This window comes from Phyllostomus hastatus, unplaced genomic scaffold, assembly GCF_019186645.2.
Source record: "Phyllostomus hastatus isolate PE091 unplaced genomic scaffold, TTU_PhHast_1.1 phas_contig_137, whole genome shotgun sequence".
NCBI lineage: Eukaryota > Metazoa > Chordata > Mammalia > Chiroptera > Phyllostomidae > Phyllostomus > Phyllostomus hastatus.
Genome location: NW_025333583.1, coordinates 18,265,907 through 18,285,520, shown reverse-complemented (window position 1 = coordinate 18,285,520; position 19,614 = coordinate 18,265,907). Strand labels below are relative to the sequence as shown.

General features: G+C 42.0%; 1 protein-coding gene across 1 annotated transcript in view; it reads left to right on the top strand.

Annotated features, from left to right (window-relative positions):
* The window catches only part of PARD3B (par-3 family cell polarity regulator beta), a 975,282-nt gene that overhangs the window by 905,346 nt on the left and 50,322 nt on the right, over positions 1-19,614 (top strand). The window contains exon 22 of the mRNA XM_045852946.1: positions 14,397-14,476. Coding sequence (XP_045708902.1) covers positions 14,397-14,476 — 80 coding nt within the window. The remainder of the gene's footprint in view (positions 1-14,396; positions 14,477-19,614) is intronic.

Here is a 19,614-nt window from a genome sequence, read left to right as displayed (position 1 = left end):
AAATAGGAAGTAAATCATCTTGTCTGAAGAGCTTCTCAAAGGACCTGATGGTGGAAGAGAAGGGCGAAGGAGAAAGCTGAGGCCAGGTGAGGGGGTAGGAGTGCGTGGTGGTCAGGGAAGGACCACTGGCAGAGAAGGCCCGGGTGCAGTGTGTAGGGTGAATTGACAGGAAATGCGGCTGCAAAGATGGCGGTGATAACGACAAGGAGGATGATGCCAGCTGTGAAAGGCTTGGGTCTCATGTTTAGGCATTTAAACTTTATCCTAGGCATCGAGTAGTTCCTGTGAAGAGCAGTAAGATGATTGATTCTGTGTGTGTGTGTATGTAAATCTCTCTACATACTCTTACATATATATATATACATACACATATCATCTTTTTAATCTTATAATTCTAGCCACTCCTCCTATATGAAGTGTAGAAAATAGACTATTTTATAACAGAAAGTAAGCGATCCTCCTCCCGCCTCTCTTTCTCTCTTCGGCTTCTTTCCCTCCCTCTTCACTCTGTCTGGGGACTATATTTGGAAAAATATCACTGAGGAAGCTTCCATTTAGCTGAACCAGGGCTGGTCAGAGGCTCATAGAAATGAATTCTAAAGGACAGGAAAAAAATTTCTACAGGTGTTTTCTTTAACCGAAAGGAAGGCCAAGTTCAACATAACTGCAGCAAGAATGGGAACAACTAAGATTTACTAAACACATACGTGTGCTCTATAAATACAATATGTGCTTGGTGGTTCACATGCATTGTGCCACTGAAGCCTCAAAACAACTATCTTAGGTAGGGACTATTATTAACCTCGCTTTGTAGGTGAGAAAAGAGGCTCAGAAGGTAACTTATTCAAGGTCACAGTCAGTCGGTGGTGAAATTCAAGCCCAGGTGCTCCTAACCTAGCGAGCCACACTGTGTGTAGACCAGAGACCACGGCCTGTCACCGTCCAACACAAAACTCTTCATACTGCTTGGTCTCCATTTAGAATGGAGGGGCATGTACATTGGAGGAATTACAGTGCTCCATAGGATTATCTTACTGTCATGCCTCTCTGAGCAAAATAATTTTACAAGGAATTGACAATACCTGCCTCTCTCTGGTCAGGGCAGCAGCATGGATCAGATGTCTCAGAATATATTTTGATCATTGCACAAGTCTGTATGACTATAACATACGATGATATGTAATTCATTATGTATGTAGGAACTAGACAGCGAGCACACTTTACAAAGATATTTTGAAAATTGGTACTGACCCCTTAGGGGTCAGCCTCTAGAGTGAGTGGGTGAGCAGCCCAGCCAAGCCCATGGTCAGGTGCCATCAACATCCAAGTCCCGAATCCAGCCCTTGCTCATTGCTCTGTTCTCCCCAAAATACCCACCAGATTTTTTCAGTTAGTAGAAGTACAGTTGTCACAATTCATAACCAGCTGTTTTGTATTTTAACAGTGGCTATAAAAAACCATACACAAGTATTATTGCTGCACTATTTCCTCAGTAACTTAGGTGCCTGGTTCTCGAGCTTTAATCAGGTCACTGGACACAGCCTTCGGACCTGAGCCCCACGTCCAGCTCCAGGTCATGCACAGAGCATGTGCCTTCTGCTCAAGGGTCATCGTCAGACCTCCTGGGTGGGCTTCACAGAGAAGGCCATTAGGGTTAGATGTGACTCAGGTGACTTTTTTTCAAAGCCACGTTAGGCAAAGAAGAATGAGGCTTTGATGTAGGCTCTCACTGCTTCCAAAGCAACTCAGGGACAGAAGGGGAAAGACTCTGGGCACTGGATACTCCCCTTGAATCCAGACGTTCCTCATTGTAGTGTCCACACTCGGCATATAGGGCAAGTCAGGAGAGGGTTCCTAGAACCCCCATGAGCCATGAACTCGGTGCCTTCTCCTCTCCATGGGACTGCTGCTGAGCCGTCAGCTCTAGCCATTTAGTGGTTCCTGTAGGAAACTTGAGCTGATTTTTGTTGTTGTTGTTGCTCTCTGTATATTTGCATAATTTTATATCCCAAGCAGAACTCTTGATTTTGCAAGAGCATAATAAAAACAGTGTGAACTGGCAGGTTTGGGGGTATGATTTGCAGCTGGTCTGTCACTTCCTCTTACTGGAAGATTCAGCTTAAAAGTATTATACAATTATCATATTTTACAGGACCTGAGCTTGTATTTGCATCTGCTCATCTTTTGTTTTTGCTTTTTTAAAAATACTCTCTTTTCCCATTTATATTTTTGTAGATGGCTTGCCCAATACACTAATTTTGTACACTTTTCTCTTCTTGGTATGAATTCACATGGTTCAATGCTATTGAACTCAAAGCACCAAGGTCTAATTGGTATAATAACAGTCAACACGATGAGACCTTTGGATAGTGTTCGGAGATTCAAAACAATGACTAAGGAAATGCAGCCCAGGGCTGCAGTAATATCTCTAACCACCCCCCTTTCGCTCATTGTCATTATTTTGATTAAAAGGTCTATAGAAGCCACAGTGGTTTTTCAGGATGCAGGAATTATTGCAGCAACTTCCTCTATTAATGGAAATTATTAGAGGATGGAAATGGTACTCGAACAGCAAGAATGGCATTAATTATGCGAAAAGCAATCATCGCTGGCAGTTGGCAAGCATGCATTATTCTTCGACACTCTTCCATGGGTTTGTGTCCAGCCAGCGTTAGAAATCTAAAAGCTTTTTATTTTGGCAAAGTTTTCATAGCACTTGGGCTTCCAGCATCTACATAAAAGATAATTTGGAAGGAAATTGTGTTGGTGAAATTGAAGAAGTCAGTAATGCATTCTGTGCAGATGAATCAATGCCCAATTAAATGATTATAATGATTATATCAAATTCAACTTTAAGTGTTGACTTAAAATAATCACATTTTAAAGATTATATACATATATATATTCCAAAAGATCACAATTCATATTACCCAGACTGGTAGAGGGATGGAGTATTCTGATTCATCCCAGAATTTATAATTGAGAGAAACTTAGGGCAGGAATTACCTGTGTGCTACAAATTAGAATAGATTGCAATAGCCAAGTTTATTTTCATTGCATAGTTCCCTTTCTCTTTTGGAACTTCCTGTGTTTCTGTTTACCTATACCCCCCTTTAAGGCTCCCTTCTCTGTTTATCGCTATTTTGATGTGTTCACCAACTTCTGTAGAATCTGTTTTGCATATCCACTACTATTTTCACCTGTTCTTGTCCCTCTATAGCAGTAAATACAACCAGTCAGAGCAACATTTATTGCTTTATTCATTCACACAATAAGCATTTATTAAGCCCTTGCCACGTTTAAGGCACTAACCTAACCACAGAAAGTGGGCGTTCTGGCAAAGGCACAAAACAGGATGCATAAAATACCCAGTGGGATTAAATCATTGAGCATATATGAGAGGGGTGAGATAAAGCTGGAATGGTAGCTTGCTGTTGGTTACTAAAAGCCTTTGTTCACCAGTTAACACAAACCCCTGCAGAGTGTGTGTGTTTGGTTTAATTTTTCAAACCAGGTTTTGGCACAAGAACATCAATTTTCAGAAATGCTGTGTTTAATTCTTCCTCTCTTCTCCTCTTGTCTTCATTCATCTTTCCAGAACTTGAGAGCTCTGCTGATGCAGTAGCAAGTTGCAAAATAATTGGGTTAACATCAGTTTAGGTCTAATGTGTCTGATTTCAGCATTAACGGTAGCATGGGTCCGGTAACACTGTGAATCAAATAGGTGCTGCACCTGAGGTAGCCATTCCGATCGGCAGTAGTAGTTGTGCCTAGCGTGACCAGTGATTTATCCTGCCAGGTAAGGTTCCCCCTCTACTCTGCTATTATTTCCAGCTTATAGGTTCTTCCTTCACTCTAAGCAATTTCATAATCAATGCTCCTAATAGGATTGATTTATACTCCAGATCCAAGTTCAAATCTAAATTATAAGAATGTTTGTAGTTTTTTTTATTTTTATGGAAAATGGAAAACATCAGGACTACATAAGCAAAAGAGCTTGAAAGTGGCAGCCTTATTAAGACTCATCATAGGACCGATGTCACAAAACTTCCCCAGAAACATTTTGATGACAAGCTGTAATGTCACGTATGGAAAGGGACCTATCACATGAAAATCAGCTGAATCCTTCTGTTAACTGCCACTGAGTAGATACTTGAAACTGTTGTTTTACTGGTTGGATAAATACTAATGCACAAGGTGATATGCCAGGCCTTGAGAATGCACCAGCTCAAAAAGAGGCATTGCCCCGACTCTGATGAAGCTTAAACTCTGATGTCCTGTGTAAATCAAATTAATAGACTGACAGCATGCATGAACACTAAAAAAATGTACATAACACAGGCTATTTTTATAAAACATGACTCTATGAAAGTAAACTCTAGGCTTTACTATACCAAAATTAACATAGAGGCATATATTCATGCTTCTAGCTATGTGAAATAAATTTGCTAGGCAATTTCATTTCCGTGGTGTGGCTGTGATGACCATAAACGCACTCAGGGTGCTTGCAGACACACATTCCATCATTACAGGTCTTATGCTTCTTTGTTTAGGGAACAGAGCACTGGTGACTTTAATGATCACCGCCAAAATCTGAGGCAGGACTGAGAGTGAGGGAAGCATTATTTTGAGGGCAGACAGATGTCCGTTCAGATCTTGGCTTTGCCACTGTATGAGGCGTGGACTAGTTTCCTCGTGTGTCAAATGAGGCAGGGATGGACGTGGTAGCACTGATTGTGCCTCATGATGCTGATTTTCCAGTGTTCCAGAGCCATTGCTTCCGAGTAACTGCAAATGGGAGTGCTTAGAACTTGCCCACTGAGTAAACTACAAAAAGAAAACGTCCTGGAAAATGTACAATGTTATGTAGTTGCATTGTTTAATCTTTACAAATGCAAGTATATTTTAAGTATACTAGAGTGCTTTAGTCAAGGAGTATTCTTTATAAGGCTTATTAGTTAAAAGGGACAATATGAACCTGTAAGTAATTATATGAACAAGCTTGTATATCATTTTAAGATTTGGACACATTTTGAGGGTCAACTGTTTCTTTTAGGAGAAGTAAAGAATATTGTTACAGAATCAACACCATAAAACAACAAAGTAATAAATAATTCACATATTACATCCAAGGAACAATTAGAAACCAAATTCAACAAGTACTGAATACTAGTATCTAGTAATTAATTAATGTAACTAAGTGAGAATCCACAAAATTCTCATTTACCCTTTTTCTAGAAAACACAAGACAAGTAAACAAACAGATTTCTTAGGGAATATTCATCTTTTCATCAAATCTTTGTCTTACATTAAGTAAGAGTTTATCTTTCAGCCAGTGTTACAATATCTCTATTTGTAGGTAGATGGACTGAGGACAGGAAATGAGGAATGGTATCTGGCTCTTTAATTAAAGACCTGGAGCCTGTTTGCTCCTCAAGCTTATTGGCAAGACACACGCACACAGGCACGCGCACACACAAAGTGCATCTGAGAGATGAAGCCACGTTTGTAAAATTGTGCCCATGATCATAGTTTCTATGGTAACTGTATCTTAGACCCAGGCACAAACAGAGCTGGGCAGGAGATGTTTGATTTTATTTTCTCCAAAGACAATCAGAAGAGAGAGAGTTCAGGTTATCAAGATGTGCCGTGGGTCTGTGTACAGGTGGCTAGTGCTTGGTGCTAGCATAATATTCAAGGCTTATATTCTAATAAATACCTTGTAACTGCATAATGTTGCTGATAAATGTGCTACATTTGTCACTCAGCTTTACAATAATTGTTGTGTACCTACATACAATCACTATATTAATGAGGTGTAGGTGATTAACATAATGTGGAAACTATATGCAAGATAACTTTTATAAATGTGCATAAGTTAGAAGGAACTTCAAGAATTTATTTCAACTCCAATATTTCAACATTTTACAAGGGAGGAAATTGTAGGCACAAAATAGTTAAAAGGCTTACCCAAGAGTTATTTTTAAAATATTTTTATTTGCTGCATCTTCTAAACTAGCAGATGTTTTAAGCTAGTCTATAAGCTGAATACCCAGTTATTTAACAAAATTACTGAAGTTAAATTAGAGAAAATAAACACATTCAGAAATAATGGTTTGAACAACCGTGTGTACTTTTGCTTCTCTTAGGTAGCACATTTGTAAATATATCTCAGGAATAATATACTTCACATTGCCAAAGAGAAATAATTAAGCAACCTAGTTTGATTAATTTCTTTTTGTTTAAATGGGGTGATTTCCTTCCAAATATGCGGCATTTTAGCAGATGTCTTAAGATGAGAAGATGCTCAAAGCCAAGTTCATAACTTTTTAGACATTTTCATCATGTTGATTTCTTCAAAAGTCTTCCAGCCAAGACTGCAAGCCTAGGTAAGAGCAATGTAATTAAAAGAAAGCTTCTGGAGACCGCAAAAATATCTGTCAGGATACCAACTTGAAATGAAAGGCTTATTTCCTAAAATGGCATCTAAATTTTTATACTTTGCATCTTAATCTTACGATGTGTCTGGCAGCAGGAAACATATTTTGTAATGGGTCTGAGGAAGACACACTTGTAAATGAGGATGTTATATATAGGTGAGCAAGCTGCATTGCAACTTGCACAGCCTTCCCATCAGAGCAGCCTCTAAATTTCCTCGGCAAAACTGACTTATGGGACATCAATCACAGCGCTGGCACATGTGTGTCCTACCCTGGAAGACGTGTGAATTTTGAATTGTTTTCACTTTTTACCATTGGACATTCGCCGAAAATTTTGTGTGATTTATTCTTTTATTTCTAGTGAATTGTTTAAAAAAATGTTTGAAAGGGTATTAAATCTTCCCCTCTGCCATTAATCTGAAAATGAGGGAAATAGGGGGCGTTAAATGGCCTCTTTAGCGCATTGCTTTAGGAAACTGCTGATTCCAGCAATGTCGGGCTACAAATACATACTAATTTAAGGGACCCTGACTGTAAGCAGCAAGCTCCTTGCTTTTGTAGAAAGAAAGACTAATAGCTTTATTTTAACAAGGCTCTTAACACCCCAGCCGGCAGCAGGCACTGAGGGAATGAAATTGGGAGAACTCCCATGGGCTAAAAGCATCTGAATTCAACATTCCTCCCAAACTCCACACCCACCTGGTAGGCCGCCCTGATCCAGCCAGAGTTGCTGGCCCGCCCTGTGCACGGCCCACCACGGCATGAGCTTTTCAGGTGGTTTTGAGTAAGCCCTCTGAAGTTTCACTTCCGGAGGTTTATTAGGAGAAAAAGACAAGCACGCCACCAATCCGAGCACAAGTTCTAACATTACAGTGCTGTGAAGAAGACTAGGTTTCTGTGAAGGCTTAAGTCAAGATTGTCTCAAGCAGGCATATATTTAGGTCATCAATTAAAAAAAAAAAACCCTGCACAACACCAAGTAAGATAAAGGGCTCCTTTAAAAAAAATTAATTGGAGCAAAGCCACTGACCTTATTTTTTTGTGATGAGGGAAATTACCTAATAAGGAGTTCTTTGAGCAGGAACGTTTCTGAGTCTCATGGCACGGAGAGCAAAATGAGAAATGAGCTCCTAAATGCCCGCGCCTGCTCTCCGTCCCCTCACCCCCTCCCGGAGTGGCCTGGCTTCCCAGGGACCCAACAGCAACTTATAATTAGTTTCTCTTTGGCAGCCTTCTTTCGGCACTTTCCTACCTTTCGTTCACAGCTCTTTGCAAGAATCTCTGTGCTCAACACAATAATCTTTATTGCCACCATTTCTGATGGGGATATTAAAAATTGATCAAATTACAGGAGGGGATTAGATCAATTATGATTTATCCACCAATGGGGTATTAGGTAGCCGTGATGCTTCATGTTTGTGAAGTGCATCTAATAGCACAGGAAAATGCCAACAATGAACAGTTGGGGAAAATATATACAGTTAAAATATATTTATAAATGTTAACAGAAGTCATCTTTGGGTGGTTTTCCACAATAATTTTTCAGGAAAAAAAATAAAACAGTTAAATCTGTTTTTAAAATAATGGATCACAAAGTTATTCCCATCACTTCCATTAACTAACAGTGTGTCCCTGAGGGAGAAGACTTTCTCTCATCTCTGTTTCTTAAAGTGACTCTACTTAGGAGATACTAACAAATGTTTATTCACTTGTAAGTATTAATCTCATTTTCTGAGCATGAGAGCATAAGACAGTACAACCAGTGGTTGTTTATTTATTAGAAAACTATAAAGATTTTCAACACCACAGACTCTGGCTTCCTCTCTCCATCAGTATACTGAAATCGCTCTCAATAAAGCACCAATCACCATCTCGTTGCCAATTCTAACATACACTGTTGCAGACATTATTAGTCACTGTTCAGTAGCAGAGAACAAAATCCACTCTAGCTAGTTTAAGTAGAAACAAATTTATTGCACCATATTAACGGGCTTGCAGAATCATAAGGAAGACTAAAGAAATAAATTCTTGGATAAGCTTTCTGGAGTAATTTCCCCAGCCACGTTACATAATGAGGCTACCGAGGGAGCTGCTGCTGCTCCATACAGGAAGCCTTTGGCTCCACAGCCACACAGCACTGCCTGTGTCAGGAGCCAGCATAATTGGGAAGGTGCCACAATCAGGAACCCACCACTAGTGCCACCAGCTCCAAATCTAGCACTCCACCCCAGAAACTAGCGATGTTTGGTACACCTGCCGAAACTGATACAGAAAAACCAAGCACACCTTCAGTCATTCCTGTCTCAGTAAATCACACCCAGTACAATGACTGCAAGGGAATTCTAGGAAAGGTAGTTCTTAGCTTTCTAGGCTCTGTGGTTCAGATCACACTCTACAGGGGCGGAGGATTTGGCAAAGCACACCAATGCACCATGCACACCATAAACCTTGTCTTACTGAGAAAACTCAACTGCTTTTCACACTGCTGACCATTCCCTCCTTCATGAATCCTTTTCTCTTGATTTCTATGATAACACTCTGTCCTAATTTTCACCTAGACCAACTGCTTTTTATCAACCTCCTTCTTGGGTTCAGCTTTTTTTGCCTGCTCCTTAAGTGATAGTCTTTCTCAGAGAATTAGCAGCATTCCCTATTTCATTGCATGTATCTTCTTCTAGTATGTCTCCAAAGACCCTCTCTGGGCATTCTAGTTCTTTTCCAAGGTTTTAGGGTCCATCTATAGGCTAAATGGTTCCCGATTCTACATCTCTGGTCAAAACTTCTAAGTAGTGAGCTTTATACTCAATTATCTATCAGACATCTCCATCTGAGGTCCCAACTCAAGCTCAGTATATCTAAGTACTTCCTGCCCTCAATCATACCACACCATTGGTTCTGCCTTTAGTCTATCTTAGTTGTCATTCCACACACATCCTTCCCATTACTCTTTAGTCCTATCGAACCTACCTCCTTAGCATCCTATGTCAATCCCTTTTCTCCATTCTTTTGAATATGCCCTAGTTTAGGCCTTTATTATCTCTGGCTAAGACTACACTGGAACTCCACACTATAGCAAAAATAATCTCTCTAACCTATAAATATAGCATACCAGTTATCATGTTGCACTTTTCAAAGGTTTCACTGTCACCTAAAGGTAAAAGCAAGTCCCCTGGCATAGCATATGAACTCCTTTAAGATCTTCTCTATGTCTGTATCTCCAGAGCTTTGACCCTGAGAGCAAAAAGACCTAATCTTAACGCATATGTTCTATGTACTAGCTGTATGACTTTAGGCAACTACTCAGTTTTCTCAAAATGGGACAACCGTTATAGTTATTCAGGAGATTGAAAGGGTTAATGCAAAAAATAATTTAGTCTTGTTCTTGATATTCAATAACTGGCAAATAAGTGTTAAATTGTAATAACAAAAGAGAAACAAAATAAATACAGAAACCATCCATATTCTTGGGTAGGAAAACTCATTATTGTCAAGAGGTCAGTTAATTCCATCTTGTTCTACAAATTCAATGCAATTCCAATCAAAATCCCGGCAAGTTATTTAGTGGATCTTGAAAAATTAATGCTAAAGTTTATGTGGAGATGAAAAATATCCACCATATACAATGTTGATAGAGAACCACATGGGAGGACGGACACTACTCAATTCAGGATTACTATTGAGTAATCTATTAAGCTACAGTAATCAAGAAAGTATGGTATTTGTTCAGTAATAGACAAAAAGATCAATGAAATGGAATAGAGAATACAGAAATAGATTCACATAAATATAATCAACTGACCTTTACCAAGGGAGCTAAGGCCATGCAATAGAGCAAGGATAGTCTTTTCAACAAACAGCCCTGGAACAACGGGGTATCCTCATGCAAAAAAAATTAGTGTACACACAGACCTATACTCTCCACAAAAATAACTCAAAATGGATCACAGACCACAACATAAAATTCGAAACTATAAAATGTCTAGAATATTAACACTGATGACAAAGTCTAAATGACCGTGGGTTTGGCAGTAACTGTAGCTATGACACCATTAAAGGAAGAATTGATAAGCTGTCCTTCATTAGGATAAAAAAAATCTGCTCAGTGAAAGACACTCTCAAAAGAATGAAAACACAAGCCATAGAATGGTAGAAAATGTTTTCAAAATACATTTGAAAACTATTATCCAAAATATACCAAAAAAGACTCTTTAAATTCCACAATAAGAAAACAATTTAATTAAAATAAGACCCAAAGACCTTAATGCACATCACCAAAGAAGATATTCAGATGGTAAATGAGCCTGTGAAAAGATACCCTATGGCATTTGTTATCAGGAAAATTCAAATTCAAACAATAATAAGATACCATGACTTACCCATTCAAATGGCCAAAATCTGGAACACTGACAACAAGAAATGCTGGTAGGGATGTGGAACCAGAAGAACTCTTATTCATCGCTGGTGGGAATGCAAAGTGGTGTGTCCACTTTGGAAGATTGTCAGTTTCTCACCGAAATAAACGCCTTATATCACCTGACACAGCAGTCACGCTCCATAGTATTGACCCAAAGGAGTTGAAAACTTGTGTCCACCCAAAAACCTGCACATGGATGTTTAAAGTAGCTCCATTCATTATCTCCAAATCTTGAAAGCCACTAAGATGCCCTTCAATAAGTGAATGGATAAACTGTAGTTTATCTAGACAATAGAATAGTGTTCAGCACTGAAAAGAAATGAGCTATCAAGCCATTGAAAGACATGCAGGAACCTTAAGTGCATATTACAGGGTGAAAGAAGCCAATACAAGAAGGCTACATACTGTACGATTCTAACTACCTGACATTCGGGAAAACTCAAAAGTATGGAGACAATAAAAAGATCAGCAGTTGCCAGAGGTTGGGGTGGGGAGGGATGAATAGGCAGAACACAGAGAATCTTAGGGTGGTGAAAATATTCTATATGATACTGTAATGGTGGATACACGTAATGCATTTGTCCAAATTCGTAAAATGCACCCCACTAAAAGTGAACCCTAGCATAAACTGTGGACTTCGGGTGATAGCGATGGGTCGGTATAGGCTGATGACTTGTAACACATGTACCACTCCGGGGCGGGGTGGGGGGTGGGCTGCGCGACTAGAGGCAGGCAGCAGATGAGGAGCCTCTGTACCTTCCATTCTGCTGTGAATATAAAACTGCTCTAAAGCATAAATTCAACTACTTTTAATTTTTTTAATTAAAATAATGTTTTATTGTATTTGTTCCCATTACCATTTAATGACCAAGTCAATTTAAACAAAAGCAAAACACACTTGCCGCAGTGGCCGTGATGGCTGCAGCCGCAGCCAGAGCCCCAGTGGTACTGTTGACTGTTGCTATACCCTTTTCCAACAGCCTGATCCTTCCTCAGCCCAAATCTTTATATTCCCAGAAAACACAGTGCTTCTTTTATGCCTCTGTGTTGTTTCACTTTTGTTCCCATTATTTAGAATGCCTCTTCCTGCTACTCCTATGCCCTTCTCCCCATCTAAAACGCCTCCTCATTCATATCCACCTTTTAGAGAAAGCTTCAACACCCATGTGAAGCTGCCTTCAGCTCTCCCAGGAGGACTTCGGCTCCTTCAGACCCCCGCTGCCTCCTTCCTCAGACCAACACGCCACCAATGATCTCACTGCAGCGTGACCGTTTGCAGGCCTGTCCCCTCTGTGGTCAAAGCAGTGACAAAATCCACTCCTGCTCCTGCTTTGAATATATTGCCTAGCTAGCCTTAGGATGCAGTAGGTGCTCAGTAATCACTAACGGAATGATTGCCTTAAAGATGCGATACTGATAGAGGAGCACAGTAAAGATATACACAACTGGTGGAGAACAGAATAATTTTTGATGTGAAAGAATACCACCCACCTTTTGAAGCCTGGCCTGTGTTCTGCTGCTTCCATGAACCTTTCCCCAAACTCCTTCGGGTGCTATCTGTGCTGCTGTTAGTGACATCCCGAATGGCCCTGGGCCATACATTGGCCTACAGCATTCTGGAACAACAAGACTGCACGTCACTGAAGGAGATGGATCGCCCTGTCCTTCACAGAATCTGGTTTGCCGGTGGCTCACCAGAAGAATGGCACAGAGGTGCTGCGCCCTAGAGTCACCCCAATGTTGACTGCGGTCACCAGGCCTGGCCCGTCTGGACACCCACACTGAAAGTTCTGTGGCCCCAAGAAAAAGATGACTTGTAAATGCCTACAGCCATACTGGGGACACATAGACATAATCTTTTCCAACAGCCACAGTTAATCATCTTTAACATAGTTCTTGTATTTATGTTCATTTTTCCTCCATAAAAAAATAGGTTGAAAACAAAAGACACCTTAGATGGGAGCGGCTGATGACAACACTTCTATCCTCCACCTCTTTTTTGGTGCCATTGAGTTGTCCCGTCTGTCTGACACCATCCCTGCCTCTGGCTTTTGTTAAAAAGGTCAAGGTGAAGCCTTCTCCCTGTTGCTTCTAAGTGTGTCCATGCAGTCTTCACTGTGCCCGGGCAGCTCACTGGGCGCTGTCCTCTCACACAACTCCAGCCACCTCTGTTCGAGGTGCCGGTGGAAGGTAAAGAGGTTTCATAGGATCCATCTGAAAGGCCTCCTGTAATAAACCAACACTGGGAACAGGCTTCCTTCTGTACTCTCAGTGAGTGTGCACACTTACTTTGCAACGCCTCCCCAACAGATCCTCCCTGCATGCACCATCCGGGCTGGGATGCCGGTTTCATAGAGCGCTAGGACTTTGGGTAGGAAGAAAATAACGTCCAGTATGTATTGCCTGGAGAAATTTTTCCTACAGTCCTTGACACTGATATTTCCTAACAAACTTCCCCCCCACTAAAATAACAGTCCAGATTTTCTGCTTACCCCTTTCGTGCCCATTATGTGCGGGCTACCCCGGCACAAGAGCAAGCACATGAGTGGTCCACAAAGCCACCTGCATTGCTGTGAACAGGTGAGGAATCGATCAGTCAACAAGTACTTTTCCATACCTGTAAGCGTGCATCCTGTTTTTAGTTGGTGTGATAGACACAGAAGGACTGTATACAAGGCCGTTAGATGCACGGAACTAACGCACTTCACCGAGAAACTACTGGGACGATCACTGCCCTTCAGAATTTCAGATGCCAATAGAAGAGACCCGAAGAGAGGTGACCACAGGGAGCAAACAGACAAGGAAAAGCAAACAATAAAGACCAACAGTGAACAGAAAATAGTTCATCGATCCTCTCTGGTTGTTCCTGAGCGAGGGAACGAAGGGAGGTTTGGGTGAGGAAGGGCCTCCTGCACACTGTGCAGCAGGCAGCTGGCTGTCACACACCGTTAGCAAAGGAAGGTTTCACTGAAAAGGTACTTTTGAAACTACAGTCCTTGTCACAGCCAATAAGAGCGTAAGGAGACGTGATGACTAAATGTAATATGGGACCCTGGAACAGAAAAAGACAGTAAGTTAAAGTCTGAATAAGCTGTGGGCTGTGGTTACCAATAGTACATCCGTGTTAACCCGTCAGTGGTGAGACTCACGCCGTGGAGATGTGAGATGTTAGTGATGGGGAAACCGGGTGTGAGGGGATGCTGTGTACTACCCAGTTTTTCTGCAAGTCTAAAGCTCTTGTAAAAATTAAAGCCTATTTTTTTAAAGTGTTCGTACAGCCGACAGACTGTCCCTGGCGTGGTGACAGGAAGGAGTCAGTTTGACAATGACTCCTTTTTGAAAGAAGTGACTTTGTTGTTAAATGCCGTGTTTGTGGCTTCATCGCCAATTCGTATAGCGATACTGAATTCTTGCTTGCTTTCCCATGGTTGATTTTTGGCAGGCGACAGCAGCATTTGTGCACTGATTATAATTTTGAGATGCATTGTCAGTAACCAGGGTGCATAATGGATCTTCATCTCTAATTACTTTTCTCTCCACAGGTGCCTGGAAAGGGTCCAGATGGGAAGGCACACAACCTCCGCTTTGAGGGGATGGAGAGACAGTACGCATCCTTACCCAGGTACATCACTGAGGGGGCGCCCATCAGCAGCTCCCCCAAAATGAAGTCTTTATTGAAATCTACATGAGATAGACATCTGGCTTTGAAATAGGGAATATGTTACAATTTTGTCTCGCTGCCGTCTGCAGCAACCGTGGTGCCATCTTCACAACTGTGCTAATAATTGAGATACTTGTGGGTTATTTTTTAAGGGAAGAAAATAGTATATCATTGGAATTGGACATGTCAGCAAGAATATTGGATCCTGAATGGAAATCCTAAGCCGTTGCCATAAAAATGGTATTGAACACCCTGCACCGAGCTCAGAGACAATAAAATAGTAAATCCTCTGTCCTAGGAGGTACCCACGAGGAAGGGCAAGCCAGCCTTAACCTTGGAGCTTCATGTGGGTGTTAAAGTGCAGGAGAGAAATGTGAACCTGGGAAGGTGTCCTTTGCTTGACTTCGAATCTGACTGTGATCTTTAGGCCATAAGCAAATATCCATGAGAGGCAGGAGCACAGTGCAGGAAAGGGGGAACTGCGTGGGAAAAGTTCACCTGGCGACTCTGGCCTAACGTGATCCCCTGATGCTGTAACTAGACACCCCTGAAAATGAGATGCAGTTCTCAAAGGTCGGCGCTCTTATCTGTGAGATGAGGAATAATTTTAGTCTGCTATCAGTAGCACATGACAAAGAGGAGACCTTCCCAAACTTACATCCAGTGCAGCCACTATGGGAGTTAAATGGGTTGAGAGTGTGAGAATTAGTGAGTTTGAGGAGAAAAAAAAAAACAACAAAGAAAGGTCAATGACAACCAGAAATCTGAAATGTTACAAAATATCTCCTTTAAAAAAGGACAGGAAGACCCTAAGGTGAACTTATCACCAAAGCTGAGTTGTAAAAGTGCTAACTTCTGTGTGTAAATTCATAACAAATTATAACAAAAATAACATCCTGGAAATTATAATAGGCGTAGCCTAAGTGACCATCTGCTCCACATAGTATGTTGTCAAATGTAATAAAATCTCAAGTCTAGCAGAGAACCAATTTTTAACACGGATTAGGCAGGATACCCAAAATATAATATTTTAAAAGCTTCAGTACCTCTATGTTTTATTTACTCCCTGTATTAATTTTTTATTCTTGTTTATTGTATGACAGTTGTCCCAATTATTCCCCTTGCCCTCCTCCATCCAGCCCACCCCCACCTCCCACAGTCTTTCCCTACACTGTTGCCCATGCCCATGGGTCATGCACACATGGTCTTCGACTGACCCCTTCTCCTTCCTTCCACCACTCCGCCCCCTTTCCTCTGGCAGCTGTCAGTCTGTTCCCTGTTTCCATGTCTCTGGTTCTCTCTTGCTCGTTAGTTTATTTTGTTCCTTAGATTCCTCTCATAAGTGAGATCAAATGGCATTTTTCTTTCAACAACTGGCTTATTTCACTTAGCATAATAGCCTCCAGTTCCATCCATGTTGTCGCAATAGGAAAGAATTCTTTCTTCTTTCTTTCTGCTGCATAGCATCCCATTGTGTACATGTACCACAGTTTTTTAATCCATTCATCTACGGGTGGGCACTTAGGCTGTTTCCACAACTTGACTATTATAAATAGTGCTTCTATGAACATCGGGGTGCATAAGTTCTTTTGAATTGGTGTTTCAGGATTCTTAGGGTATAATTCCAGCAGTGGAATCACTGGGTCAAAAGGCAGTTCCATTTTTAGTTTTCTGAGGAAATTCCTTACTATTTTTCACAGTGGCTGCACCAGTCTGCATTCCCACCAACAGTGCACTAGGGTTCCCTTTTCTCCAGAACCTCATCAGCACTTGTTGTTTGTTGATTTGTTTATGGTAGCCATTCTGACAGGTGTGAAGTGGTATCTCACTGCATTTTTAATTTGCATCTCTCTGATGGCTAGTGATATTGAGCATTTTCTCATGTGTCTGTGGGCTCTCTGTGTGTCCTCCTTGGAGAGCTGTCTGTTCAGGTCCTTTGTCCATCCTTTAATTGGATTGTCTGTCTTCCTGGCATTGAGTCATATGACTTCTTTGTATAGTTTAGAGATCAAACCCTTGTCTGAGATGTCACTGGCAAATATGTTCTCCCATACAGTCGGTTCCCTTTTCATTTTGATGATGGTTTCTTTAGCCATGCAGAAGCCTTTTAATCTGATGTATTCCCATTTGTTTATTTTTCCTTTATGTCCCTTAGATCAAGTGTTTTATTTTTTTTTATATACTTTGTCTCACAGTTTCTTCCCATCCTGGATTTCCTGCCTCTCCCTATTTTTCCCTGGCCTCGAATTTTGTTTTCATTCTAAAAAGATGGAAGTCGTCTCCAAAATTTGTTTTAAATTTAAAATTTCTGGCTTCTAATGTTGAAGTGTATGGAAATTGTGGTTAAGGCAGATGGAAAGTAGTATGTTCTTGTGAGAGGGAAGAAAAAAAAAGGAAAATTGGAAACAGCTTAATGTCTTCCTGGCCAACCTGATCTCAGACTGAGGAAATAGATTTTTCTGGTACAAACCAAAAGCACAAAAATAACACTTAAGATTCTGTAAATGTCAATCATTCATTCATTCCCAGTATATCTGTTGTTCATCCATTCTGCATCAGGCCCTCAGAGTAGGGAGACCGGAGACACAGCGAGTCTCCTCAGGACCCTGCAGTCCAGGACAGGAGGCCGCAAATCAGGCTTTTATGACGGCGCTACAAGTGCCGAGATTCGTCATTATTAACATAAAGCCCTCTGAGTTTCCAACCTCTATTTATTTTTACTAATAAGCCTTGAAATACTCAATCTTGGCTGCATCCACACAAGTCTAGTTTAGATTAAATACTGCGGAGGGTGTTTTCTGACAAAGGCAATGCATTTATGCCGTTTGTGGCTCTGAATCTATCATCACAATGTATGAATTGATAAAATCCCGCCAGCCCCGAGAATATAACTGCAGCTGAATGGAAGTATCTTAGGCGGAAAACAAATTTGATAAACAGCCCACTCCTACACATACACAAGGGGAGGAGTGATGAGCTGCACAGACCTTTGTAGCTACCTGGCAACCGTGTCACCATGAGGGACGATGAATAGGGCTCAGACAAATGCAGGAGAGATCCCTGGCACTGATTTTAAATAGGGAGTGCAGGCTCAAAGTCAAGTTTCTGCCTCTGTATCTAAAAGGAAGATGCAAAGGACCCTCAACTATGTGTTCCAATCCTTGGGCGGAGGGGCCTCCATATGTACCCACCAAGCTGCAGAATGCAGAGGCAGCAGATATGCTGCTGGCTGCTGAGAAGGTGTGCAGAGGCCGCTCTGGGTGCCCTTGACATTTACCCTGGTACTCTAGGCTTCCAGGCCCCAGAGAGTTCACTGTCTGCTGAACTGAATGGCCCCGCCTCCACTGCTCTCTCCCCTTTGCCAGGAGAGTTGGGAGAACACACCTCCTCAAGGCACCAGACCGCACTTTGTCACAGCAGCAGGAAGCTTTAACATAGTTACAGAGTTAAATTTTTAAATAAAGATAGGAATAATCCTATCTCTAGGAAGCTGGTGGCCAACCTTATGGGGGACTTAATGTGCCGACTGATTTGGTTCCTGTGTTGTCTGTGGAGGTTTTTCACCGAAATTTTTAAGATAAACTCAATAATCTTGATTTATGTGCCACATTTGGAGCCGTTGACACAGAGAGAAAATGGTGTGCGGCGGGCACGGACTTGCTGAGCAGCCCAGGTTGAGGGGCACCCTGCTGTGCTTTCACGGAACCCTGTCATCTTTAACGTGGGCCCATGCAGCCTGCTGCCAGGCTAAATGCCACTCCACAGAGTAAAGCCAGAGCCCTAGCCAGTCCAGGAACAAGACAATTTCTAGCACTTAGTAGTTATGAGGTTGCCTGAGGCTAAGGGCTCAGCGATGTTAAGTGTGATTGTTAAGCAATGTTAAATCTTCTTCCTAGAAAGGAAAATGACTTTATTTCTTTTTCCTGGGGGTGTTGTTTTGGAAGGCAGAGCATGGTTGTAATACAACCTCGTTAGCAAACACCAGGCGTTTTACCAGGGCCGGTGTTTTGCCATCCTGTCCAGCCCCCGATTTTCTTTGGTAGTAAACGGAATGAAATAAGCATTCCCTTACCCTTGCCTGACACACATTATTACTCACCCTGGGTGAGTAGGGAAGGCGCTGTGTCCTAGGCTGCTAGAATCAGCGGACATCAATGGATGTATTTTTGCAAACAGCTTCCTTTTCATGGCAGCCTCCCAGCCCCTTTCAATTCTCCCTGGCCCCATTCTGATTGTACAGGCTTCCTCGTGGTCCGTCCCTCCCCCAGTAAACTATATTCTCCCATCTCAAGCTTCCGTCACTCCCACCTGGCCCATCCCTGGCCCCATGGGATCCCATTATCCCTTCTCTGCAGATGGCTCGGTGCACCAGCCCCTGACACTGCTCTTCCGGGCTTGCAATCAAGTGTTGAGTCCTACAGAGTGAGCAAAGGGGCTCCACATCTCTTCTGCCGTCCTCCGTACACGGGCGGCGAAAGGTTGCTGGAGAAACTCATAAAACTGAATTCATGGGTTTCACTAGAAAACACACATTATCCAGCCCCAGCTGGGCCCCGGCTGGCGTCCAGACCTTTTAGTCGTGCTGTCGACGCCCCTGACTGTCCTCCAGTGGCCATTCCAACCCTTTTCTACTCCCGTGAAGTTCTATGCAGACAACTAAGCCCCACAAACCCAATCTCTAGAGATAACCTCACTTCTTTTTCTTTATGACCTCGAGAGATTCGACATTAGCTCCACAATTGCTGCTCCATACACTTCAGACTCAAGCAATGCCTTCATTAACACACACTTCCTGAGGAGAGACGTGAGGGCAGGACTCGGAGTTGGGCTGTAATTACAGCCCAGCCATCACTTCTCACCTGTGTGATTTCACCCGCGACCTAATTGCTCCAGGCTCAGTTTCCTCACCTGAGAATTGGGGATGACATTAGGGCCTCTGCATAGTGCTGGTGAGAGTATTAAATCCAATAATAGCCCTGGCTGGTGTGGCTCAGTGGATTGAGTGCCAACTTGCAAACCAGAGGGTTGCTGGTTCAATTCCCAGTCCGGGCACAGCCTAGGTAGGTTGCAGGCCAGGTCCCCAGTAGCAGGCACACAAG